This window comes from Pagrus major, chromosome 6, assembly GCF_040436345.1.
Source record: "Pagrus major chromosome 6, Pma_NU_1.0".
Taxonomy (NCBI): Eukaryota; Metazoa; Chordata; class Actinopteri; order Spariformes; family Sparidae; genus Pagrus; species Pagrus major.
In genome coordinates, this window is record NC_133220.1 from 20000343 (window position 1) to 20026609 (window position 26267).

At 40.1% G+C, this 26267-nt stretch overlaps 3 protein-coding genes across 4 annotated transcripts; 1 reads left to right on the forward strand and 2 right to left on the reverse strand.

Moving 5' to 3' along the window:
* Positions 1 to 474: 474 nt before the first annotated feature.
* oxtra (oxytocin receptor a) lies at positions 475 to 8012 on the forward strand. The gene is made up of 2 exons (XM_073468484.1): positions 475 to 1402; positions 7683 to 8012. The coding sequence occupies exons 1-2, from the start codon at positions 475 to 477 to the stop codon at positions 7934 to 7936; spliced, it is 1182 nt and encodes a 393-aa protein (XP_073324585.1). The 3' UTR covers positions 7937 to 8012.
* Positions 8013 to 12369: 4357 nt separating this feature from the next.
* cav3 (caveolin 3) lies at positions 12370 to 17894 on the reverse strand. Of its 2 annotated transcripts, XM_073469093.1 has the most exons (4): positions 17846 to 17894; positions 15008 to 15039; positions 14009 to 14089; positions 12370 to 12711 (listed from the first exon to the last, which is right to left on the reverse strand). In XM_073469093.1, exons 1-4 carry the CDS (start codon positions 17892 to 17894, stop codon positions 12370 to 12372), a joined length of 504 nt encoding a protein of 167 aa, XP_073325194.1. The 2 variants fall into 2 exon arrangements, with proteins under 2 accessions (XP_073325194.1, XP_073325195.1); XM_073469094.1 differs by lacking the exons at positions 15008 to 15039; positions 17846 to 17894 and having other exon boundaries at positions 14009 to 14163.
* Positions 17895 to 18097: 203 nt separating this feature from the next.
* LOC140998900 (caveolin-2-like) lies at positions 18098 to 19374 on the reverse strand. The gene is made up of 3 exons (XM_073469316.1): positions 19222 to 19374; positions 18459 to 18646; positions 18098 to 18257 (listed from the first exon to the last, which is right to left on the reverse strand). Exons 1-3 carry the CDS (start codon positions 19372 to 19374, stop codon positions 18098 to 18100), a joined length of 501 nt encoding a protein of 166 aa, XP_073325417.1.
* Positions 19375 to 26267: the final 6893 nt, after the last annotated feature.

The following is a 26267-nucleotide window of genomic DNA, read 5'->3' on the forward strand; positions in this document are numbered from 1 at the left end:
CGCTCGATCACAAAATATTTCTTTGGATTTACTAAACCTAATTTTGGTTTTGGATTAAATTACCTTTGACCACTGAGGTGCACTTCTCACGTATCTGAGACTCCAGTTTTTCTTTTTTCTTTTCTTTTCTTTTTCTTTTTTTTTTTTTAGATCCACAGTGCAGATTTCTGCGCCTTGACTTCACTTTTCTTTTGCGCACAGATTTCGTCATTTATCATTTAGATAAGTGCAAATATTTCTCTTCTCCTCTCAAGCGTCTTCAGTTTTCTGTTTTGTTTTTTTAAACCATGGGTGATTGAGGCTCAACCACTCCTTGTTATCACTCCAGGGACATGTTTTGAGCCCCACGCTTCGTCTTGTCACCCGTGAGGACGCAAGAACAGACTTTGTCACTCAGGACCCATTCAGGTGACCGTTTCAGCCATTGCATGACTGCACAACCCTGACGCATCTGCAGAGGACAAGACTGCGGCAATGGAAAGTGTTTCCAATGAAAGTGACTTTTGGCAATTTAACGAGTCCTGGCGCAACTCGAGTCTCGTTAACGGGACCGGGTGGTTGAACCAGACCAACCCTCTGAAGCGGAATGAGGAGGTGGCGAAGGTGGAGGTGACTGTGCTCGCCCTGGTGCTGTTTCTGGCGCTGGCGGGGAACCTGTGCGTCCTGCTGGCCATCCACACCACCAAGCACAGCCAGTCCCGCATGTACTACTTCATGAAGCACCTGAGCATCGCAGATCTAGTTGTGGCGATATTTCAAGTTCTCCCTCAACTTATCTGGGACATTACATTTCGGTTCTATGGACCGGATATTTTGTGCAGGTTGGTGAAATACCTACAGGTTGTTGGGATGTTCGCCTCCACTTACATGTTAGTTTTGATGTCCGTCGACAGGTGTTTGGCGATTTGTCAGCCTCTTCGCTCTTTGCACAGGAGAAAAGACCGTTTCTATGTCATATGTTCCTGGGTCCTCAGCCTGCTCTTCAGCGTCCCGCAGATGTTCATTTTCTCCCTGAGAGAGGTCGGCGCGGTCGGATCAGGAGTGTATGACTGCTGGGGCGACTTCGTGATGCCTTGGGGAGCCAAAGCTTACATCACATGGATCAGCCTCACCATTTATATCATTCCGGTGGCAATACTGAGCATCTGCTACGGGCTGATAAGCTTCAAAATATGGCAAAACTTTAAACTGAAAACGAGGAGGGAGCAGTGTATCAGCCTGACGCCCAAAACCTCCAAAGGCAACACACTGGCCCGCGTGAGCAGCGTGAAGCTCATCTCCAAGGCGAAGATCACCACCGTGAAAATGACTTTTGTGATCGTCGTGGCATACATCGTCTGCTGGACCCCCTTCTTCTCTGTTCAGATGTGGTCCGCGTGGGATCCAGCGGCGCCCCGTGAGGGTAGGTTGAATTTTAAAGTTTAACCTTAAGGCGAGCGAGTGCGCACCACTGCTGCGCAAAAGCTGATGTATTACGCATCCGAAACACTTACACACTGCCCTTCTTTTCCCCTCCTTTGCACATTTTCCGCACAATACTGCTCATTGGAAATGAATGTATATTTCTGACTGACGCGTCCTTCTGGCTGTGCGCATCAGTGCTCTTTACGCACGAGGATTCCTGGCGCTTGCTTATCCAGCTGGAGACAAAACAGCATTTTTTTGATGTGTTTATTTTGGTTTATTCATTCTGGTGGGTCGAGCACTGTGGCTCTGTGGTCGACTCGGTTATAATCAGGTTCTAGGTGTGGTGCAGATGACAAGGCGACAGGGCTGAAGCTCTCAGGAGGTTTTGACGCGAGACAACATCCAAAATAAAAAGCCAAAACAGAAACGTAGAACACATTTTAGATCAATTCATCTGTCTGAAACACAAACTGGTCGCACATAATTTAAATATAAAGCCCCCAAAAGACATTAGAGCATGCTCTCATTTTCAAATTGACTGACAGGTCTTACAATAGACAACTCTTAGTTATTAATCTAATGCTTTCTGATGCTGTTAATGGTTTGTTTTCATCAGGAATACAGAGAAGGAAAACAGGCTGTTGTTTTTCACATATTCTTAGATTATAAATAATAATCCCCCTGTCTTTTGTGTGGTAAGAACAAACAACAATGAGGCCTTTAAAGTGCAAAAACTGCATGAGCAATAAGTTTCCTCTGACCTCCTCCTCCTCCACACACTGCAGAGACCGACTGACGGCTAATCATTAATCAAATTAGTGTGCGCCACCACGCGCCAAGCAGCTTGTATTTGTGCCTGTGGGGCACGGTGGAGTGCGTCGTTGACATTTAACCACAATAGGCCACTAAGCAGCAGTCTACTGTATGTGGTCCCTGTATTTATTGATCTACTGGGCCGTGGCCACACCCATATAACAACAGACTGAAAGAGATTAAAAAGATTTAATGTGCCAGTTTGACTTTTGCACTGTGGCTCTGTGCTCCATTCATCATTTCATTACGTTTAAGTAGAAGTAAGTACAATGCACAATTTAGGTAAAAGCCTTGAGAGAAGTAAAGATGTGTTTAATCTGAACGGGGCTGTAATCTGTCTGTTTGTGTAAGGGGGCATTCGTTGTACTGGGAAAGTGAACTGTAAATCTAATTAGAGCTTTTAATTTGAAGGATTTGCAGAATAATGTGTGTGAATTGAATCTGTAAATATATACAAACATTAACCCAAAGATACAAAACTTGTTTTCCAAGCAGTTTTACTCATTGTTCCTCAGACAAAAAGTAAAATGAGGAACATTTTCTTATAAAAACAGACTAAAATAAGACCATAATGTCAGGAAGTAGAGAGAAAGCAGACGTTGCCGTTTCAGGCCTTTTCTGGTTCTTTTCTTTTGCCTCTGTTTGTTTGTGTGAAGGGATCCAGCTGACTATTTCTGCAGTGCTGTCAGCCCCCTCAAGCTGCATTGTTTAGACCAGCTATTAACACTTTGGAGCTAAACAGTTGCACAATACACTGAGCTGTCAATGCTGAGGAGGCATTTTGTTCCATGCGCTTATGATATGGCAGTAATTGGCTCTGATGCTACATCTGACAATGATATTTCAAAGTCGCAGTAGCTAAAAAACTAGCAGCAAAAGTGCATTAATTTACTGTTACAGAGCCTGGATCAGTGCAGGGAGGAGGAGTCTGAAGTCTGATGGCTCTCCTCCACGTGAACAGCACTCAGAAAGGCCAGAATTGGCAGTGACACGTGCCAGTGTTTGTGTACAAAAGATAGGCTGGAGTGTCACCTGTGTGTGTATAGATAAAGTGTCCATTAGAGTCATACAGCAGAGTGAGCGAAGACCACACGGCTGAGAACAGAATGCCCTAAAGGAAGAACCTCAACACTGCAAAGATGAGTCTCAGTTATTAAGTGAGATTGTGTGTTGATGTCAATTTGGAAGAAATACCAGGTTGTGATCATATGTTTTATAGGCAACACATAATGCTCACTTTCAGGTTCATAATTTTATTATGGGTTACTACTAGAATAAGTTAACATGTTTTAATACCCAAAGAACACATCAGTTTTCTCGTACTGTCCAGTGCTGCAGCTCCTGTCGCTTTAATACCCAGTCTGCTCTGATTGGTCAGTTCACACACGCCTGACCCAGCACTGCTAACAACAACAGAGCAGCTGTGCTAAAACAATTTTCATTTGCCAAACTAGCCACTAGGCATAAACTATGCAAATGTGTGACATGGTGATGTAGTGTGATGTCATATAGTCACGGAATTAAAGGTGGGACTACTGACGAGGCGTTTCAGGAACAGTGTTTTCTGTGGGAGAGAGGAGCTTCTGTTGGACTTGGACCTTTTTAACTTTTCAACAAATATAAAACACTGAAGGAAAGGGAAAAAACGCAAAGCATAACAGGTCTCCTTTAAATTGTAGTTGTTGTGGGGTGACTGAATTACAGATTGTACCTTTAAAGCTGTTTGTGTTGCAGCAAAAGATTAGTGAACGGTTAGGAGCACATACAGTAAAACAAATCATTAATGTGTAATTATTGCTTATCAGGTAACCTAAGCAAATATTTAGATAGCAGCAGATCTCAAACACAGAATATATTGTTACATGGGCCATTCCTTATCACGAATTCTATTATTTTACCATGATAAACATGAAACCTGATTGAAACTAACATTATTAACAGACATGAAAGCAGTCATGCAAACACATTATTTGATGGAAATTTTACATGCTGCAGAAAAAAGTCTGTTGTTCCAACATGTTCTTGAGCGACTGGCACCACCATGCCACCACTCGAACTTGAAAGGAGGCTTACTACTTAAAGGTTGCTGTCTGTCTTTAAAAGGCCACTCTTAGCACTTTCCTCGCCTTTCTTCAGACCCCCTCCCTCTCCACATGAGCCCATTACTAAAGTAATCATGTCTTCTGCTGATGATTCATAAATCCTTCCGGACAATCAAAAACCAGATTTGTCTAATTAATAGTTTGACATTTTGGGAAATACATTTATTCTCCTTCTTGTTGAGAGTCTGATGAGAGGCCTGGCTCTGTGCAGAAATATTTCCGGCTTTGTACAAACTATTCTTTGGCCTTGACTGGTAAATTCCTTGAGTTTCTGCTTGTTAATCCAGCACACAGCCCACCATAAAATGACAATTTTTTGTTTTAGACAACATTTTTAATCACAGACTAAACAAACTATGTACCATATTGACATTTCTACAAGACGTATCATATCACATTCACGTTACATGTTTATGATCTGACAGTAACACTTTACCATAAGGTTTATAAAAATGTGAGTAGTTACTGAGGAGTGAATAAGGGATGAATCAGGAATGACTTGATAGTTAATAAATTGTTAATGAGTAATTCCTGAATAACTGTGATTCATGGACTATACAGTTGATAATGAGGAGTTACTGGAGAAAAGACTGGGAGATAATACATTAATGAACCATTAGGTAATGATTAGCTCATAAATATCTGTGAATCAACATACTGACCATTTTCTTTATGAGTTGTTCCTGATTAACTATCAACCAGATGCTGAGTGGTTTGAACTCGTGATGACTCATTAATAACTAATAACTGAGTCATTGGTTACAGTTTTTGTATACCTTCAACTAAAGTGAAATATTATACTGAATAGTTACCCAATAGACTCATTAAATACTAATGACTTAATCAGTAATTCATATATTATTAATTAATGTGTCATCACTAGTTTGTGCCAATTACATGATCTTTTCCAAACCATAACCAGACCACAGGCACTGCGCTGTCACAATAGAAAATAGAAAATTGAACATTAAGAAATGTAATATTTCAACATATCCGCGGTTTGCAGGAACATATATTGCCAACTCAACCATGACATCTTGTTTAAGATGTGGTATTAGTTGCTGTTTCACTTAATTTAAGTTGAAGTGATGGTGCTGGAGCAACATTAACTATGATGTTCAAGGAAGAACATCAACACAGCGATATCTGATACACTGGTGTAGCACGCACACCTTTTTAATGTATGAAATTTTGACCTCTCATGAAGAAATTCATTGTGATTGTTAAGGTGAACAAAAGTGAACTTGTGTCATCCCTCAAAGCTTCCATGGACCTCCAATGGACCTTTCACAGGTCAAAGAAGTTCAGCACCATATTTGTCTTTGTCTTGTATTTGATTTTTGGAAATGTCAGAAGATGGTAAAATGCCCAATTCCTCGACGCTTTTTCATCACTGTGACATCAGTGTGATCTCACATTTAAAAGCTATAAAGATTTCATTAGGCGGAGGACCAAAACACCTTGAGGTTAAAGCCTGACTCAGACACTCACACAAGCTCCCCAAAAAATCTATGAACACAAACATCTCCCCCTGCTGAGCCTGGTGCCCTCGAACGCTGACTCACTCTGTGGGCTATTGATCTGAATTAAGTGCCTGATGGACACAAAGCCCAGAGTTCAATCTCTTCGTGTTTAATTCTTTTTTTATAAAGGTTGGTTTATATATACTGAGTTTACAACAGTGAGAAAAGCAAGGCAGACGGAAGCAAAACTTTTTAAACTTATAAAATAATGTCAAATTCGTTAATAGGTAAGTGCTAATGGTTTGTGTGCCTTCGAGGAAGCAGAATCATTGTTAAGAGTTCTCATTAATGAATCGCAGAAGAGTCATTGTGGCTGCCCAGTCGGTATCAGCCCTGACAGTCAGACAGATGTACCACCCAGGGGATGATTGTTCTGCATTTTCATTCACTCTGTGATTTATCATTCTCTTGTGAAAGACACCCTCAGATAATTCACCAAAGACTTTTTTCTGATAATTCCCCCTATTATTCAAATTAGATCTAGGCTCTGCTCTCATCCAACCTGATAAGAATACTTGATAGCCCACCGTCTCCAATAAGGTGTGTTCTTCCGTCCACGTCAGACAGTCCATATTAGAGCAAGGTGATGTGTGTCTTATGAGGTTTGTTGAACATAGCAGTTGGCCAATTAACACATTTTATTATAGTTTGAGTATGATTTGTAATGTGAAAAATCACAACGCAGCGCTTACTCAAAAGCAGATTACAGAAGCTATGACACGGTAGTAGAAGGGTAATTGAATGATCTACACTCAGTTAAACTCGTGTTTTAGTTTCATAAATCAAACTCTTAATGGCTCACGGTCAATTCTTGTTAATCATGTGTGTGACTCTCGTGCCCTTCCAGAGATCATTTGCACGGACTAATTTCGTCAAAGCTCAGGGAGTGTCTTTAGATACTGTGAGAATAGCGGGAGCGCAGACAGTCTGAGAGACAGATTAGCAATCAGTAATAAGAGGTTAAACACGGGATACGGGCCAATTACATGAATCCGAAACTCATTTGCCAAATGTCAGTTGGGTGGAGTTGATGCAGCGTAAATGTCATCCAACATGCCACTGCAGGTTACTTGTCTGATGTATCACCACAACGTAGTTAGTGCAACATCTCCACCTCTCCCCTTCTGTCACTGGAGATGTTTTTGCAGGAATTTGCTTTGTTTTAAAAAAAATCAGTGCTGTGATAAATTCTTTTGTTTTAAATATACTGGAACTGTTTTCCTCCTCAAGGATCCCTCCAGCTATAATCATACAGTTATAACTGTATGACTGAAACTTTTAATTGAACTGACTCCAAATTGGCAGAAAATGGAAGATGGGTGAAAGTAAACAAGTCTATCTGAGTCGACAGCCATGACAGCTGCTCTGTGAGGCTGTTCTGACTGCTAACTAGTTGACAATGCGAACATGCTCGTGTTTAGCAGTTGATTAAACATTAAACATTTCAGCCTAACCGTGTTAGCAATTACTATGTGCTAATTAGGTCTTAACACAAAGTACGGATGAGGCTGATCGGAAAATAATTTGTTTTGTAGTTTTTTTCATAAACCAAGTATTGGACAATTTTAATTAATTCAAGGATAATATCTACTCCCCCCCCAAGCAATCCACCTTCTCTTCAGTTGCTAGTTAATCCCAAAGCAGTAAAGTTATACACATTTTATTCAACTTGCTACCTGGAACACAGCATCAAAACATTATTCCAGCATTTGAGCGTGGCTTCAGAGGAAAATGGCTGCCATGTGAATGTAGACCATACCTCAGAGAAAACAAGCTGCTGGTTCATTTTTGTCGTCACATCACAGTAACCTTCCTCTCTCTTTCTCGTCTCCTGCAGCCATGCCCTTCATCATCTCCATGCTGCTGGCCAGCCTCAACAGCTGCTGTAACCCCTGGATCTATATGTGCTTCGCCGGGCACCTGTTCCAGGATCTTAGGCAGAACTTTCTGTGCTGTTCGGCTCACTACCTCAAGTCATCCCAGTGCCGCTGTGAGCGTGACTTTGACTCCAGTCACAAGAGCAACTCCTCAACCTTTGTCATTAAGAGCACGAGCAGTCAGAGGAGCATCACACAGACTTCCACCACATGAGCACAAGCCCTCTCATCCCTTTAACAAGCTCCCTGCCCTGCCTTTCACCACATGCCGTCAGCCATAACAATATCCAGCAGTTGGACAGATACCTCTCACCCTGAGGCCGCTGTTCGAGGCCAGAAGGGAAAAAACAAAAGTCTTAATTCTTGGTATTGGAAATGAAATAATGAAATAAATAAATGTACAGAATATCATTAAGGGTGCTTTATTTTGTTTATAAAAACTTACAAGATAATCAGGTCCAAGTTGAGCAATCACCTGAAATGTTTTTGTTGGTATTCTTTCATTTTTGTTGTTCATTTAGATGTACAGTATATATCTACATATTTGCAATGCAGAGAATGTAAAGGAAAAGCAACCTTTCAAGCAGCCTTGGCCAATCACACTATTAATTCAGTTGTTGTCACCAGCAGAGCTAATGGATTCTGTTTGTCTGTGTTATGATGAAATTGCTCACCTGTTCTGAATATTGTGTACGATGTTGTTCACTTTGTTACATTTGCAATGGATTGCATACATGTAAACTGTTACTTGAGATATTGTTAAATGTCATTGGGTGTCACTGGTAAAGATTTTAAAAAAGCTTAAAAAATAAATAAAGACTCAAGCATTAAAAAGCACTTTATTATTTACACCTGGCTGATGCTTGTTAGAGCTCCTTCTGCCTCCCAAATTGGCTTAAGAAATCTTTGGCACGCTCTCAGGAAATGTGCGAGAGGGATGTTTGTTGGCGATAAATCAATAACGTCACCAAGTTCCTGCAAATTTTTTGGCAGCACATTGAAACTTTGAGCATCCTGTTCACCCAAGCCCGAAAATGCATCATTGGGTTGAGACCTGGGGACTGTGCAGACCGCTGGAGGTAACTTGAGGCAACAATCACTGCGTGACGTGGTGCATTATCCTGCAGGAAGAGATAACAAAGGTATTCACTCTGGCATTCTTTTTTTGCAAAACTAATTAAGTCTGAGGCTGTTGTTTAGTCAGTTGTGTTTATATTCACTGTGAACGTTTCAAGTATATGAGCCATGCAGGGTGGGAGCTGTTATTTTCATTACAGAGCATCGTTTGTCATTGCCAACAATGAGGAGGGACCTGAATGAAAGGAAAAGCTGTACAATAAGAATGATCCAAAACAATATATCTGGAATAATATTCAATTTTAGTTTAGACAGGTGTTGACTCAGCTTTCAACTCTGTTATTTACACGCTAACTTACACTTACACTGCAATACAACATTATGTGATTTGTACCACAAACAAGAGAATTATAATTTAAAGTAGTTATTGTGTTGACCACTGAAGTGTTTTATCATTTTATTACCACAGGAATTGAAGGATTAAAGTGACAATATGATACTTTTTGAGTAACATTGGATAGAGCTGCAACAATTAATCAATTCATCACTTAGTTGTCAACTATTAGATTAATCTGCAGCAATTTGGATAATCAATTAATTGGCTTTTAAGAAAATGTCAAAACAAGACATTTCAACATCATCTTGGGCTTTGGGAAACACTAATGGACATTTTTTTTTACCATTTTCCGACAATTTATTGACCAAACAATCGATTAATAACTAAATTAATCATCAAATTACCGACAATGAAAAATAATCAGGAATCTTGAACATCTGTACACTATTTTTTTCATTTCACTGTTATATTTAATGGAAGTTTGCTTCCCTTGTAGCCTTGATAATGTGACCTTTCATAAAACAATCGTGTGGCAGTGTAAAATATTGTATCTGGAGAAATTCTGTAAAAACATAAATCTTTTAGAGGCACCAGTTAGCCCTAGTGTTGTCAAGATACTGGAATATCTAACTTCGGGACAATACCTTAAAAAATATTGATATTCCATACCATGTCTGATGCCACAGGGAAAAAATGACACAACACTGAGGGCATAAAATGATAGCTTTTTATTAAAAGATAAATATAACAAGGCTTGTTAACTATGTGTCAAACACAACAGCCTCTAAGTTAAAGCTGAAGAAGGCAGTTTTAGAGAGAGATAGTTGATTATTGACTCTCATTCCCAGGTAGTCTGAAATGGAAACTTTAGGTTGGCCAGCTTCTCGGTGGCCAACCTAAAGCTTCAGCCAACTGGGACGCTGGCCAACCCACAGTGTCAGTATTTGACGACCTGGGAATGAGACTCAACAATCAACTATCTGGCCAGAAGTGTCTACTTCAGCTTTAATTTACTTCTGAGTATAGTTAGAGGAGTGGGAGGAGGTGAGCCTGTGTGGGCGCTGCAGCGGTGTGTGTGTCAACTCGCTGTCAGAGAGAAGAGAGAGCATTTGCAGCTGGTACCAGTATACAAATGAGTATTGAAGCCTTTTCAAATATTCAGAATTGATACATTAATATTTTTAAGGCATTTAAGATTTACAGACTACATTAAAGGGTAGCTCCACCAGTTTTGCACATCAAACTGTGTTTAAAGGTCAGTACTACTGCATGGGTAAAAAAGAAAATAGTATAAAGCTTTTTGTGGCTCCAGAGGAAGCTGCATGTGATGTGATAAATTACCTCCCATGGTGTCACTAAGTGGCTAAGTTGCATTGTGGGTAATGTGGGCACCAGGTTTTGAAAAGGACAAAGAATGTGTAGAATAAAAGAGATGATATCTCTGGTTCTGCTGTATCTATTATGATCACAAAGCTTGTTTTTGTAGACCAACAGTGTTTTAGGACTGCAATATTAGACAAGTTTTCAAAACCTGGCACCTACCTTACCCACAATGCAACTTCACCACTGAGTGACATCACTGGAGGCAATTTATCAGATTACAGCAGCTTTCTCTGGAGCCACACAGAAGGCTTTTTACTGCTTTTTCACTTATGCAGTAGAACTCACCAAGACCTGTAAACACACTTTAATGTGTTAAATTGGTGGAGTTACCCTTTAAAGACCTTTGCTATGAATTCCATGAGCCGATGTTGTGAGTATTTTTTCTATTCTTAAAGATGCTAATTAGTGTGGAGGGCAATTTATGTATGCAATATGTCTGTAATTGTACAAGTGAAATTAGTTATTTGCAGAAGGAAAAAATATATAAATATATTGTTAAATAAAATAATGAGATCTGTATTGGTGGAGGATTTGTTGTATATTGGTGACACCAAACGTGTATTTATTCTACATATTAGCTGTCTCTCTAAAGTTTCGGCCAAAATAAATCATCTTTGCTCGTTAATTACACTGCTTAATGCAGTTCATTAATCAGAGTAATGCTTCAACACAATGTTCTGCTCCTGCGCTTATCAACTCTGGACAGAATCGGCCAGAAACAAACACACCAAGGTTATGAACAAAGACAGGTATGCTGACACTGAATCATCAATAATGGATCTCTGTAGACAGGGAAGAAAAGCAAAGATACATGTCAAAAATATCACAACAAAAAAAAAGCAGCAGATGTTTGGTGAATCTTAAAAATGTATTTCTAAAGCCTCTCAGAATGATTTGAAAAGATACAAAGAACTCACTTTCATTCAAACACTGAACCAGTGGCGCAATAGGCTCATTATTATGAGGACAGTTGTATAATCGCAGGTACATAATATCAGCAAACATGTGACATTTTTCCACAGAATTAAAATACCACTGTGGAACATTAAAATGGGTCTCATACTACATTAGTAGTTAGGTTCATACTTGTTTACACATACTTGATTGAAACAAGCAAGTAGGTATTAATTCATATTCCACTCATTACACTTTGGTAAAAAGGAAGTAGATTGTCTTACATCTGCAAGTCTCCTAATCTCTGGTGGAGTCAACACAAACTAAGAGGGAGATATAGATCAGAATACATGTTTTGAAAACTTAAAGCAGTCGCACAAAATAATTACACAAAGAAAACGTTTTAAATTCCTTTCTTTCCATTAGAGCATTTCTACTTAGGTTACATTAATTCAGTTCAACTCAATCAGAACAAAGTTAAACAACAGCACACACAGCAACATACAGCATCAATGTAACTTTTAAGAGAGGCCAAATGTAATGCATACAGGCAGTATTGTCCACAGGTGCAGCAGTGTTTGGGGAGTTCATTCATTTATTGTGAATGAGTAGCTGTTGTTGGGATCCAAATAAATGAGGGCAGACAATCCTCCTCATGGCAGGCGGCCCTCCTCTCTCTCCCTCAGTGAGGAGCACTGAGCCCTCCAGGAGTGCCAAAGCTGTCAGGGAACAGGGCCGCCTGCTGCAGCTGTCACAGAGCTTCTGGTGGCAAAAGGTACACGAGTCATGTCAGGACTGAGAGCAGAGAGCTTGAGAGTGGGAGGGTTGGGTGCAGCATTTGATGAAAGGAGGAGGAGTAGGGAGGGAGTAAGCGAATATGCCAAGACTGATCTTTTGGTGTATAAAAAGATACCGTACTTCATCCGATCATACTATAAACACTACTGTGTGAGTACTTAGACTTCTTTGCGCAGTGCGACGCGCACACTGCTGAAGATCTTGCCCAGGGCTTCGAAGAAGGGATCGCAGAAGGTCTGGATGCAGAGGGAGTAGATGCGGCTGATGCACTGCGACTCAATCAGACAGCTCTTGATGCAGGGAACCACAGCCCAGATGTGGCAGAAGGAGATGCATGCAAACAGGAAGCCCCAGAGCAGAGCAACAGGGATACCGAAGACTGCAGACAGGACGCGGTAGCACCAGTACTTGGACACAGTGAAGGTGGTGTAGCTGAGCTTCCACACCCCATCCAGGCTGTGCGTGCCATCAGGCTCTGCAATGACATCCTCAAACTCCACCTAATAAGAAAAGAGCTTACATTAAAACACAATCCTGAGTGTGCTTTGCTTTTATGCATCTCCAAACACCAGACCTCTGCAGGCTCAAAGTAATATTCACACGCCGTTGTTAAGTGTAAAGATAATACTTGTGAAAGCTGCAGAGTGTTAGGATCAAATTTATGCAGAGGAACCAATTATCTGTTGCACTTCTGAGAGGAAAAAACTTAATGTAGTAGCATACAGGCAAAGTTAAAGAGGGACTTTTAATGCTGTCTCCTTCTAAAAGCTCAGTTCCAACATCAATTTATTAGCAACTGAAGTTCACCTAATAAAAATGCATGAGAGGAACTGTACAATGGTCCAATTAGTTGAGTTTCGGTATGTGCCAGCTGGTCTTTTTGGCACTTGGCTATAACGTGAATTAACTTGTCTGTAATCATGGCAGGCAGACACACCACGCATAAAAAAAAACATCTATTTTCTTCCGGACCACTGGATAGGATCAGTAAAGGGAAGTAACGGGTCGCTGTCCATTTCCCGCAGAGATAGCAGGCAGAGATCATCCACTGAATGAATGGCTGGACATGTTTTGTAATTTTCTCTGCAAAGGTCTGGCCTCTTTCAGCTCTTAGAAATTCGGCAAAAGAAAAATCAGACAAAAGATGGACACCGGTGGCAAGCTAATAAACTCAAAAGATAAGATTCCTGGAGTAATCAAGGACACTGCTTCGATAGATATTGCCGATCCACTTTATTTTTATGGTAAGGCAAAGGAAAATAAGAGTAAGAAATGTGTGCAGCAGGTGCTTATCTATCTTACTCAATGGACTATAAAACTGTTCAGTTTAAAATACGTCATCTTTATCAACTTCTTGATGTCTGAAAACACACCCAAGCAAGTCGTTCCAAAATGAGCCCCGCTGACACTAACCATGCTGTACTGATAACTCATGTTTTACCAGCTGCTTCCAGTCAAACACAAGATAACCTAAATGTTTATTCGGTCCTGACTTCACAGACACTATTTTGTGGTAATAACATAGCAACAATCGCAGGATAAACAGTAGTCCACCCTGGTGTATCAGTTTCACTCTCTTCTACCCCATTCCCAAAATAAACTCTATGTTCTGCTCATGCACGGGAATAGCTCTTGGTCTATTTAAGGATTTTCCAGACAGTGTAATAACCTGTCCTCCTGTCTTTGCTCCTGCTGACCACTTTATTCATTTTCTCCACATGCTTCCACACATGCCAAGACAAGGGTTAAGTTCTTAATCCTCTCAGTGGCAGGGCGGTGTCTTCATGCTGCACAAACCTTCACCACGTCCTCATTGATCTGCTTGGGGTCTCTGTTGATAAGATCAATCTCCTTGGTGTGGCTATCCTTCACAATCTTCTCCTCATTGGTGTACTGGTACTGATCCGCCATGGTTGGGCTGCAGGTCCTGGCCGGGCCGAAGACGTTGAGAGTAAAAACCTTCCTGGATCAAACCCTCCGTTCACTTCTGAACCCCTGTATCACCACTGTGACGCTCCCTCTGGCATGCCAGTGGACAGCTGCTGCAGACGTCCTGGTAAAAATGGAGGCCTGACCCCCACCCTGCATGCAAGTGTACACACACATACACGGAAAGTGTACACACACACACACACACACACACACACACACACACACACACACACACACACACACACACACACACACACACACACACACACACACACACACACATTGTAATGCACACAGACAGAAAAGGCATGCCTTAAAGGAGAACCCAGGGTTGTGTCACATTTCACATGGGGTTGTGGGGCTAACTGGGCAGGGTTTGCACAGTGGCACGAACTTCCACCACGGAGTGAGGCAGTGAGCACAAACACACCCTCCTGCTCTGGCTTCAGCTGGGACACCGTGTTTGAGGCCTAATACAGATCTTCATTTTTAAATGAAACTTTTTTCTTTTACAGCACAACAGAAGAGATGTAGAAAAAACAGATTTAGTGTTCGCATGAGTACAAGGATTACAATGCAAGAATCACACTATTACTATGAGTTGTCATTCAGAAGGAGGCAGCAGTACCGAAAATCTGTACTTTACTTTACCATCAGTACAAATAAAGTTACATTACTGAAATATTACTCAATTACAAGTAAAACTACTGGTATTAAAATAATACTTTAGTAACAGTACAAAATATTATTATATAGTATAGTATAGTATAGTATAGTATATATAATAGTATTAGTTACTTTTTAGCCGATGTTTAAAGTGCTCTGTTGTGCTCAGTGGTCATGGTCACCTCTCCAACCCTGGGCCTGCAGCAGAGTTTTGTTTTCTTTATCCGTATGTCAGGGTTGTCATTGGCCTGTTAGTGATCAGAGCCTTAGTGGCTACAAAAATGCAGATGAAAAGTTCAGTTATTCATTCAAATTGTACTCAGTATTTAACTATCACTTTAAAAGTAACTAAGTAGATTACATGGTGTAATGCATACTTAAGTACGAGTACAATTACAGACTTGAAAAGAACTCATGTACAAGTACCCAAAAAAGATGACTTACAGTCACTTTCATCATGTTTAATACTTGAGGTAACTAGATGGCAATAACAAAGTTCATAGACGTCACCTCATTAGTTGACATTATGCCAGTTTGAAAAACTATACTGTAGCTCTTCTGGTACTGTAACCCTAGAGCTAGTTTACAAACACTCTGTAGAGTAGTAAAGTATTTCTGTTTCACTCAGAAATGTAATGATCAAAGTTATTCTGATGCTTTTGGTTTTTATTTATCAACATATTTATTGTAAAATTGACACCAGAGACACCATTCACCCTATTACAAGACACTGTACCATCAACATGATTTTGAAGCTGTTATTTTAAGGTCAAAAAATGACAATGTTCCTTTAAAGAAAATTTAATTCAGTCATTAGGACATAGAAGACGAGAAATTAAAATATATAATTTGCCATTATATTAAAATCAACATACAGTCATAACAATAAAGTGTTTCAGTCCTTTTCTGCAGAATAGCCATTAAACATGATGGCTCCTGCGCTTCTTATTGTGGCAAGGTCCAATACATAAAATTCAATAGTCCCCCAAAATAAAACTCTGATTCAGTCTTCCTTAAGCTGAGCAGTTGTTGCTATCACTCATAGCTTTCTATATCAGCTTGTTGCATAAACAAACTCCAGAGTAGAAGGAGGCGCCTGTAAAAAGTGATACAAGGGCTCAAAACCCCCCAGCTGTTATTTATCTCAGAATGTGGGGTGTAAGAACAGTATAGGAAGAAGCGTGACTTCTGCGCATTGGATTGGCATCCCTCGCCCCGGATCCCTGGTGGCAGAGACAGGGAGGGTAGGAAGGGGATCAGAGTCCATGTGATCGGGAGCCAACCCAATTAGAGGAGTATTCTTGGCGTGGCAATGGAGAGATAGAGGCCAGTTAGGCGTGGAGGCAGAGAGACAGAAATAGCTCAGCAGCAGAGAGTCATGGTGGGCATACCTCTGCCTGTATGGGTGTCAATGCGATCAGCTGAGACTGCACTGGATCCTGTCTTCCATTTAATGTAGACAGACATACAGGGCTCTATATTTAGAGTCACATTGAATGCAATGGTAAGAGTGGGTATCAGTAACCCGGGTTACTCTACAAATATCTGTGGTGCTTCCTTTGAAACAGACAGTGCTGTGTGTGTGTTACTGGACACATACAAAGTAATTTTACTGTCTGTTCAGTATGACACCAGCAGCTGGTTATCTTAGCTCAGAATAAAGACTGGAAACAATGGGGGAAAGCTGGCCTAGGTCGGTTCAAAAGTAATGAAATCTGCCTGCCACCACCTGCGAGGCTCACTGGTTAACTCGTTCTATCTTGTTTGTTTGAAGAAGAGCTACTGCATGTAAAAACATCAAGTCTTTATGCTAAGCTAAGCTAAGTTACTGCAGCTTCATCACTTTTTTGTAGTTGGTCTATTGATTATTTCGTCACATAAAAGGAAATAAACATATTTCCCAAACTGTCAAACTATGACTTCACCTGTGCACGATCACTGAAAAAAACATACTGTCCAAAATCAAAGTTATGTGATCATGTCACAATGAGAAAGCTTTGTTTTATTGTCTTTTAACATTTTATTTTCATGCCCAGTTCATATACTTTAGTTTTGCTCCATAAAGCCCTCGATAGCAATCTTTAAATTAGCGACGTATGTAAATAACCATATTGCAAACTGCACTTGAGGACCTGACTCCAGTGATGTGAGTGGTAGACCTTTAACTCTACTTCTAGTTGTCCAGTGTACTTCACATCTATCTGATTTGAATTTATATAAATGAAACTAGGGTCACCGTATATGTTCTAATCTTTTAAGATAACATTTTTTATTTATATTAACTTAAAATTTAAGTCAGAAAGGTGTTAATATCTGCAGAAATGTGTTGCACTGTGTGATTGCTGTCTTAATATGAACTAGATCTGATCTGAACTCCTTGGTGAAGGTAACTAAGATGCAAAATAATCTTAGTTACCTCCGCCAAGGAGGTATTATGTTTTCACCTGTGTCCATTTGTTTGTTTGTTTATTGGTTGGTTGGTTTGTTAGCAGGATTACACAAAAACTATTGAACAGATTTCCACGAAACTTGAGGTTCTTTTTTTCTCACTTTCTTGAACATTGCGAGATTGGGCGTTTTTTTTTTTTTCTCGACACTTTCAATAATTTCTCAGGGAATAATGCATGGATCTCTTGGGTCTTGGTGGAGGTATGTACTCTGCTAAGTGCCATTCTAGTCATTGCTGTTTTTTGGTCTGTGGCTCCTGATGACATCCTCTGCATCCCTGATACAAAAATAATGGTGCAGTCATGTCAGTGGGACAGCAAATGTTTTTATTAAATTCAACCCCCCAACAAACCTGATTATGTCAGCCTTATCCCCACACAAGACTTAATTACAATCAAATTAAGAAAAACCATTATTGAAATTTGTAAATGTGTTTTCATTCAGCTTATTTACAATTTCATTACATCAATATATATTATTAATACAGTAATTTAGAAAGTTGTTCTCAACTCTATTAACATTCCTGAAATGTTCGTTGGTAAAAAGTCATGTAGATCATCAAATGATGTAGATCATTTGTAATTTAATGCTGTGGTTTATACACATTATTTTTGCTTTTTTGTCTGTAATTGTGCATTAAATTGTTTTTGGTCCATTTACCCGACCCTTTCTCTCAACACATGAGAGTTAATATTATTACAAAGGAGCCAAACACCATGACAGTTGAGAGAAAATACAAAACAATTAAGGACAATTATGATACAGCACGTAATCTGTTCCCACTTGCTTTTTCCTCTATATCCTCCATTTTAACCACACATTTACACACAGCAAGTTTTTCTATCTGTCATCCTCTTTTGCCAGACGGATGACGATTCCACCACAGCACTTTCCAATACTGGTAAAGAAGGGAGTGATGAGAATGTTCAGTATGCTGCTCCACACAGTCTGGACCCAGTGCATGTTGATAAGAAGGAGCTGCACACAGGGCATGATCAACCTGGAGTGATACAGGGACAATACATCAGCTCACCTCACTGATAGAAAACAGAAGTCCTGCCACACTCCTAAAAAGGACTCTCAGTGGGACGGAAAAAACATCATTCAGCTACCAAATAACTGATTCTTATTTTGTAAAAATTGTTTTGCACTTCATCCTTGCCTGCGAGTCAACCTCATCTAAGTGTAACAACAGTCCTACCAGATGTGAAGGCAGCTGAGCACAGCAAAGAGGAGCCCTGCTGCCAGAGACACAGGCACTGCCAGGAGGAGGGAGACGAGGCGGTAGCACCACAGTCTGGACACCTCGAACAGGGCGTGACTCCACACCCACACTTTATCAAAGCTCCGCACGGAGGGAGGCTCTGCAATCACATCCTCGAATGTGACCTCAAGACACACACAGAGACACTGATTTCAGGGACAGTTTTTCTCATGTGTGTAAAATATGACATGCAGAACGAAATCTGAAGGGTAATGCACACAAATGTAATGCAGCAAGCAGTTTTTAATAACAGACCATGTCATTTTTATGTCACCTGTTTTACTTTGGAGTAGGATCTTACAGGCAGAGGCAAAAATAGAACTGTGTGTATGATCACGTCCACTTGAGGTCAGTATTATGCAGCATATAGATATTTACTGCATTTAATTGCTCCTCTTATAATACCTGAGGACAAAAATTAAAAGTCATTGGTCTAGACAGACATTTAAGTTAAATGTGTGTATTTCATTTGTCCTCAGAATCATGAATCCTCGCCAAACAGATCTCCGCTTCAGTGTTACATGTGGTTCTGTGTTAGACAGGAGGAGTGGTGCGTTTATTCAACAGACCCATCAAGTTCTCTGTTTCTCCACACATAAATAACATACCTCAGCTTGTGGCCTGTGCTGTGTTTTGTCTGTAAAAAAGTTTAAGTGTGTTCTATGTTGATTAAATCCCTGTGACACTGAACATTAGTTACCTTGAGACTCTTGTTGACTCTTTTGGGATCCCTGTCGTGAAGCAGAGGCCTCGTGTTGCTGTGGGTGGAATTTGGATCCCCAGATGGCACATCGACTTTGACCTCCATCAGTTCCCCTGCTGGTCTCTTGTCTTTTAATCTCCGTTCCTCCATTTCCACTGAGTTGAACCGCGTCTCGGCTTAGTCGACTGCTGCGGTCATTTCACTGGAAACATGGAGGATGAGCAGGGTGTAGCAGGAGGATGGCTTGTCACTGACACCCAGGTGGAAAATAGTGGAGTGCTGACTGCTTTGCTCCTTGTTGTGGAATGCCTTTATTGACTTTTAAGGGCCTGTCTTCAGTGACATTTTCCATGTGACACACTACAAATCTCATTTAGACCTGCATGACAAATGTCTAACAGCTAACCCTTAATCGCACAAAATCTGCCTGCACTTCCTCCTTAAATGTTGATGGAGCCATGATGATAAGCAGTCAGTATTTTGGCACTTTCATGGTTATACAGTCTTCTCATCATCAAAGCGGAGTTGGCAGTGCTGGTCCATTAAGAACAGACTTCTCTCGACTGCTTCTTGCCAGCTGTCCTGCTAATCGTCCATCAGAGCTGGGACTTTGCTTCTCTGCTGACCTTGTCTCTAGAAACAGACTGTAGTCTCAGCAGCTGGGTTGCCAGAAAAATGTTGCCGTTTTATTTTTCTGCAAACCACAGAAAGGTTTCAATTTTTATGTGCCATATGTTCAATATGTGTCCTGTCAAGTGCACATGACTTTCATATCAGAAGATGGAGAGGATGTTGCTGGTGTTAGAGTTAGACCCCTTTGTAAACGTGAAACCACTGGATAATTTTAAATGAGGGACCATGGCATTTCAGCTTTTGACATCAGGACATTTCCAGCTGTGTTTGTGGCAACAGAACAGGGTATTTTAGACCAAAATGTGATCTCTTACAAACCCTAACCAAGTTTTTTTGGTGCCTAAACCTATCTAGACCGTAAGCACAGCGTTGCCACAGTTGGTAGTATAACAAACCACCAGCTTCAATGAGCTGAAAATCCAAAAAATCCAAAAGTGCAAACAATAAAAAGGCAGGCGACAAAAACTGGTAACAAAAAGGTATGCAAAGGAGAATACCAAAATAATAAATAAAAAAACTGAGGACAAACCAGAAACCCAAAGGGAACAAATCAGGAACACAGAGAACACACATGAACTGGGGAAACGGAGCAGACACAGGACTAACATGAGGACAACAACAGACGGACTGACAAAGAGAGGGATGCACAGACTGAATTCACAGGAGGCTAATCAGGTGAAACTAATCAGGACAATCACAAGGGAGGGAAAACAAGAGGAAGACAGGACATAAAACATGACACATGAGGATGAAACTTACAAAATAAAATGGGAAGCAATACCTAAACCAAAAACCCTAACCATAACAATCATTTCAACCTATCTGTGGTTTGCAGAAACACATCTTACCTGGCAATTTACCAAGTTACTCTCAAGTGTGGCACCACACATAATGCCTGCATGTGGACTGTGCACACTTACACCTCATCACTATCTAGTGCAGTTGGTGTGGCTCGCAGTTTGTTGAAAAACTTCAAACCTATCTAAACTCCTCACAGTACCCTCAGGAACTAATGCTCCACGTGGTATGATACTACAGGCTTTCATTTCACGCACACAACTTCATGCAGTGTAAGTACATCTCAGTATATTGGTGTGGTGGTTGCAGCTTAAATACATCTCAGTATATTGGTGTGGTGGTTGCTTATGATACACGCCAAACTCTCCACATGCCCCCGTGTAAGTTGTTATAAATGTAATGATGTTTCTACTTCATACAGCCATGTAATCATGTACTTACCCTGGGGCAAAAATGAGCTGTGGCCCACCGTTGACCCACTGCCTCCCACTCTGTGGGCATTGTGTATAAATCCTGTGGCCTTCAAATGCCCCTTAGATACAGAGCACCCAGCAAAGAAAATGCTGAGGTAGTACTTTGACCCAGGTCATTAAAGTGAGATTAGGCAGGAATATGAACACAACATTCCCAAATAAAGACGATATCTACCTAATCTGATAAAGATCTTAAACTGCACTTACTAATGTTTGGTCATACGGGTGCACAGCACTCACATACATTGTTATCACCTTGTAAAGTTGATATGAACTTGTAAGCAAACAGTTGCTTATTTACACATCCGGTAGATGCAAAGCAGCATAAGCCTTTGTTTGGAGTTCTGTTTTTGGCCGCCTGATGAATGTAAATCTATTGTACTTGAACGCATATCCGGAAATATCTGGCTCTTTAGCTGCTCAATGCTCTGTATTCACTTGCTAGTAGCTGACTTTGCCTGTGTGCTGTTTGGTGCCGAGCAGGTACAATGGGTAAAAGAGGTTTTTACCTGAAAACAGCTGCCCGCTGCAGCCAAAAACAACTGTATGGGAGAGGTGAGTGTGAACCAAAACAGTTTGCTGCTGAAGGATCAAAACAATAAGATAAAAAATGCAAAGAAAACTGCAGGTGTCAGATAGTAATTCTCTTATTTTGTCACTGCAAGCTACTCCTTTGACATGCAAGTAATCATGTGATCTTCAGTTTGTTTATATTGAATTTTAAGGTGTGCTTATTATATAATTTAGGCCTAATGGCAGTTACTGTGCTTTACCTTGTACTTCTTCTTTATTTGGTACATATAGTCAACTCTGTGTATATATCACTAGCACTGTCTTTATTGAACACTGACTGTGAGGGCCTGTTTTCTGTGAGGAAGACCCAGTCAGTCTTGGCTGATCCCAGCCACTCTCTGCCCAAAGAGCTCGTGTTGCCTCCATCTGGCTGCAGAAACATTTTACCATGATGAGGACTGATAGACTTCCAAACTAATTTGTCCCCACTGCCATTAGTCTTTTAATTGACTTAATATGACATGACCATTTTTATTTTTTGTTGCATTTTCATTTTTGTGTTTTTTTGTTATTGTTGCATGGCTGGCTGTATAACAAATTGCCCCTTGGGATGATAAAGAAGCCTTTAACCTTGAATTTGTGTATTTGTTACACTGCATTACTTCATTTCTTCCAGGTTTTATAAAATGTGCTGCCTAGTGCTGTCATCGTTTATGTGAACAGTGTCTGTTTGCTTCGCTTTAACATGTCTTATCAAATTGCCTCACAGGTTCTATGACAACAGGAGCGGGGTTTTTTCTGTCCCTCAATAAGCAGCAAGCTGCCTCTCCTAACCTCTGGATTAAATCAACTCTACCTTCTTTCCAAGTGGACTACTGAACCTCCGCACTTACCTGCATAATTGTGCATGTTAACGCACTGTTTATTTACACTGATCACAGACATTCCACAGATAGACAACAATCTGACTCCAGCATCTTGAGTGAATTAGGACGTCATTCACAATTTGAGTAAAATATGACCAGACATTTGGCAGACAACACGTATCTCACTGCTTGTTGAAAATTCCTAGAAGCCTTCTCAGTCAGAGATGTCCAAACAGAGGAGGGAGGGGAATTGACTGGTAGACAGCGCACTCTGTTGGTCATGGTTTGTCTTTGTAGTGCTATAAATACAAATCCTCATTATGTGCCATTATTGGCTAAATCAGCAGCGTTTCCACTCACACATGTCCAATTGGCTCATTTTCTTTCAGTGTTTCCAAAACCAACAAAGTAGTTGTTTTCCTAATCGCACAGCAGCACTACAGTGGTCGTGATGTGGACGCAGGGTCTGATTAGCAGATGATTAATGGTGTGTGTGTGTGTGTGTGTGTGTGTGTGTGTGTGTGTGTGTGTGTGTGTGTGTGTGTGTGTGTGGAAACCATGGTGATGAAGAGCCTCCTATATTGTGTCATGATTGTGTCTGTGATTGAGGTCTGTAGATCCTCGCCTTGACAGATGCTAGTCACATCTGGCTCATTTCCTGGTTGTACAATAATCATCTGAATTAAAACTAGTATAATGCATTAAATTGAAAGACAAATATCACAGTTAAACCAATTATTCTGCCAATTTCAGATGCAGGCAATAAAGGCGAAACATAAGTGTCCTGCTAAAATTAAAAACATTGAGTATGCTTTATCTAGATTAGGTTCTGTCAGTGCATGCTGTCTGGTACGACTTTCTGAACCAGCAGAAGACACATTTAAGCACTGGTTTGTAGCGTTTTACAGGTATTTTGGTGGGGAAAAAATGGTATATCATTTCTACTACTCTGGCACCTAACCCCTAATGCATGAATAATTAATCCCAAAGTCAGATTTTGTTTGTTTTTACTCTTACAGTTACAGAAATGTCCACTGCAGTGGACACCATGCATCAACAATGTAAAGTGATTCAGGAATAACTGTTAAACCCTTTTATTCTAAAACATAACTAAACTATGGGTAAAAACAATATTTTTCAGCTAAATAAGATGTTAGAAAAACCTTGATCCACATTTTAGTCATATTTTTTTTATATTGAAAATACATCTTTTCACTCCAGAAGACATTATGCACCAAAGGGTATATCCCATCTATTGTACTAAGACTATGTAATATTGTTATTTAATAAAACTATTCAAGTCTAAATACATCAGAATTCTTAATAAAACATACGAAATAAGCCATCAAATAATGAGACCAAAAATAGGCAAAACGCCTGCATTGGACAGATGTATTTTCAGTCACAGAAAAAATGTGAAACAAAAATGTAAGTAAAATGTTTTTAGTAAAATTTATATCTATTGTATTGTATTATGTGTAAAGACTTATTTTCAAATACTGCTACAATATATCAAGTCTATCTAATCTATTGTGAATGTCCTGAGTCTGGAGGTCAAATGGTCTAAATGAAGAGGACAGTGGTTATGTTAATCATCAGTAAGCTTGTCAATAAGATTGTCCTCTGCTGTCACCTGATTAACAACAGATGCTCTTTTACATGTAAAGCTCCTTAATCCACTTGTCTCATTACTGATTACATTTCAAACAAGCAGGCATTCACTGCTTCATAAACAATGGTTATTATACAACGTTATCGAGACATTAAAGTATGTATGTTACCTTACGTAAGTCTTGTCTGTGTTGTTGTTTAATCTGTTTAGCCCATATTAGACCTTTTTCACCATGGCCACCACATTTTGGTGGCCTTGTCTTTCTTTGCATCTATTCAGCCTGATGAGATTACAATACTTGTGTAGCAACACTCTACAGCAATATCAGGCTCAGTAGGTGATCTTTGCTCCTGCTGTCTTCTGTGATTAGTACAGTGTATAGACCACACTCAGATTCTACACATCTGGATTTAAAATTTCCAGACCGAGAGTGTCAAAGACGCACACATTATGAACATCAGCAAAGAAGCAGGGAAATTCTTTCATGAAGCTAACAGATAAAAAATAGAAAGATACAAAAATACAAGGCCGAAAAGATCCAAACTGGCATTTTCCATTTACCCACATGTCATTTGATTAAATCTGAGAGGAGAAATCAAAGTGCTGAGCTCCAGCAGTCACCTGCCCGTCCAGATGCTTCTGGAACAACATGCCTCTGGAACAACATGCTCTTGTCTGGGTTTTATTTAAAAATCTTGTCTGAAAGCACAGAGCTCTGAATGTAGTGAATAATGATGAGACAGAGAATAACAGAAAAGTTCTTCAGACAGGTAATGAGAGATTTGATGGTCATCCAGACTGTGTCCTGATTTGTATTCATAGCTTATATCTAGGTCCATTTGATGTCTTGTTCCAACTCTATTTTTTATCATCGTCTGTCCACAAGGATTCATGAACTCCAAATCCTAGCATGTACGTTGTACCTTTTATTTTTTTTACCTCTGTTGTCAGCAGCTGTCATGCCCTGAATTCTGAGTAGTGGATAGATACTATAAAATTTGCTCTGCTGGCCTCATTATTAGACATTTGGGTGGATAAATTTAGCAAGAGAGAAGGAGTATAAAGAAAGAAATGATCAATAATCCACCATGATATTCATTCATGTCTCTGTGCTGTGTGTGTTCAGCAGTGCCCACATCCTCCTGGTAAAAAGGCTAAGGCAGTCCTCACCTCAAAGTATCGTTAAATACACAACCACAGTTATGTAAGAGCAATACAGCAAAATGGTGTTTGCCATTATTTGCTTTAACCTCACTGTTCTTCTTTGTTCACCATTTCTGCTCTTTGTGAAAGACTAATACAAACAGCAGAGGCCATAAAATGGCACTTTGTTACCACTCTCAGAGCATTATCAATGGCCAGTACTGATTTCCATTGCAAATTCGCTATCTCCGCCTCACCGTACCCCTGTCACTACTACAGCAGTCCATACTCGCAGGGACTTGTGGTACCTTACCCTCAGCCTCTATTCACATGTTAATGTGCCTGTAGCTGAACTTAAAGGTTTCGTGTGTGTCAATCTGCATGTGGAAAGCAGGCATGAGACAGAATTAATAGACTCCAATCAGGATTCAAACGTACAGAAAAGCATACATCCAGCCGAAGAAGGGTCCTCGTTGCTATGTGAGTCACAGGCTCACTCAATTTCCATGACAGCATGAGCAGATGATAATCACCTTCTATCGGCATATCTGCTGCTCACAGGAACTCCAATGTATTGTCCCTAAGATTCATAGGACACTGTGTCAGTGGTCTGAAGGGATCATTCAGTGATGTGCGAGGCTGCTGTTTATCAAATTATTCATTAGATTTATGAGACCACTGCTTGGCAACGTTTACATCCAAATGTTTACAAAATAAAACAGAGTCAGTCACCAATATACACATTGTTATTGACATGAAAAAAATGATACAGTAGAATCAAATCATATTCATATGGAGAACAATATGGTTCCTAATTAAATACAATAAAACATTTAAATATTCATCAAACAACGTCCTTGTTATTGCAGTTACACTCCAGATTTTCACATTTATAAACATATAAAACATTTCTACATACATCATTAAAATCAGGTCCATTGTAATATGAATGGAAAATATGCACAGGGGAACATTTACAATATCACTACCTCGATATTTTATGTA

What these genes read in the sequence shown, in the direction of transcription:
- LOC140998900 (XM_073469316.1), bottom strand. Translation starts at nt 19,374, where the DNA reads ATGGAGGAACGGAGATTAAAAGACAAGAGACCAGCAGGGGAACTGATG. An exon ending in GAGTCAACAAGAGTCTCAAG is followed by an intron (nt 18,647 to 19,221) that starts GTAACTAATGTT and finishes GTGTGTCTTGAG; the next exon opens with GTCACATTCGAGGATGTGAT. An exon ending in CTCAGCTGCCTTCACATCTG is followed by an intron (nt 18,258 to 18,458) that starts GTAGGACTGTTG and finishes GTATCACTCCAG; the next exon opens with GTTGATCATGCCCTGTGTGC.
- cav3 (XM_073469093.1), bottom strand. Translation starts at nt 17,894, where the DNA reads ATGCACAATTACAGACAAAAAAGCAAAAATAATGTGTATAAACCACAG. An exon ending in AAAACAAAACTCTGCTGCAG is followed by an intron (nt 14,090 to 15,007) that starts GCCCAGGGTTGG and finishes ACCAATGAGGAG; the next exon opens with AAGATTGTGAAGGATAGCCA. An exon ending in TCAATGAGGACGTGGTGAAG is followed by an intron (nt 12,712 to 14,008) that starts GTTTGTGCAGCA and finishes TTTTCTTATTAG; the next exon opens with GTGGAGTTTGAGGATGTCAT.
- oxtra (XM_073468484.1), top strand. Translation starts at nt 475, where the DNA reads ATGGAAAGTGTTTCCAATGAAAGTGACTTTTGGCAATTTAACGAGTCC. An exon ending in TCCAGCGGCGCCCCGTGAGG is followed by an intron (nt 1,403 to 7,682) that starts GTAGGTTGAATT and finishes CGTCTCCTGCAG; the next exon opens with CCATGCCCTTCATCATCTCC.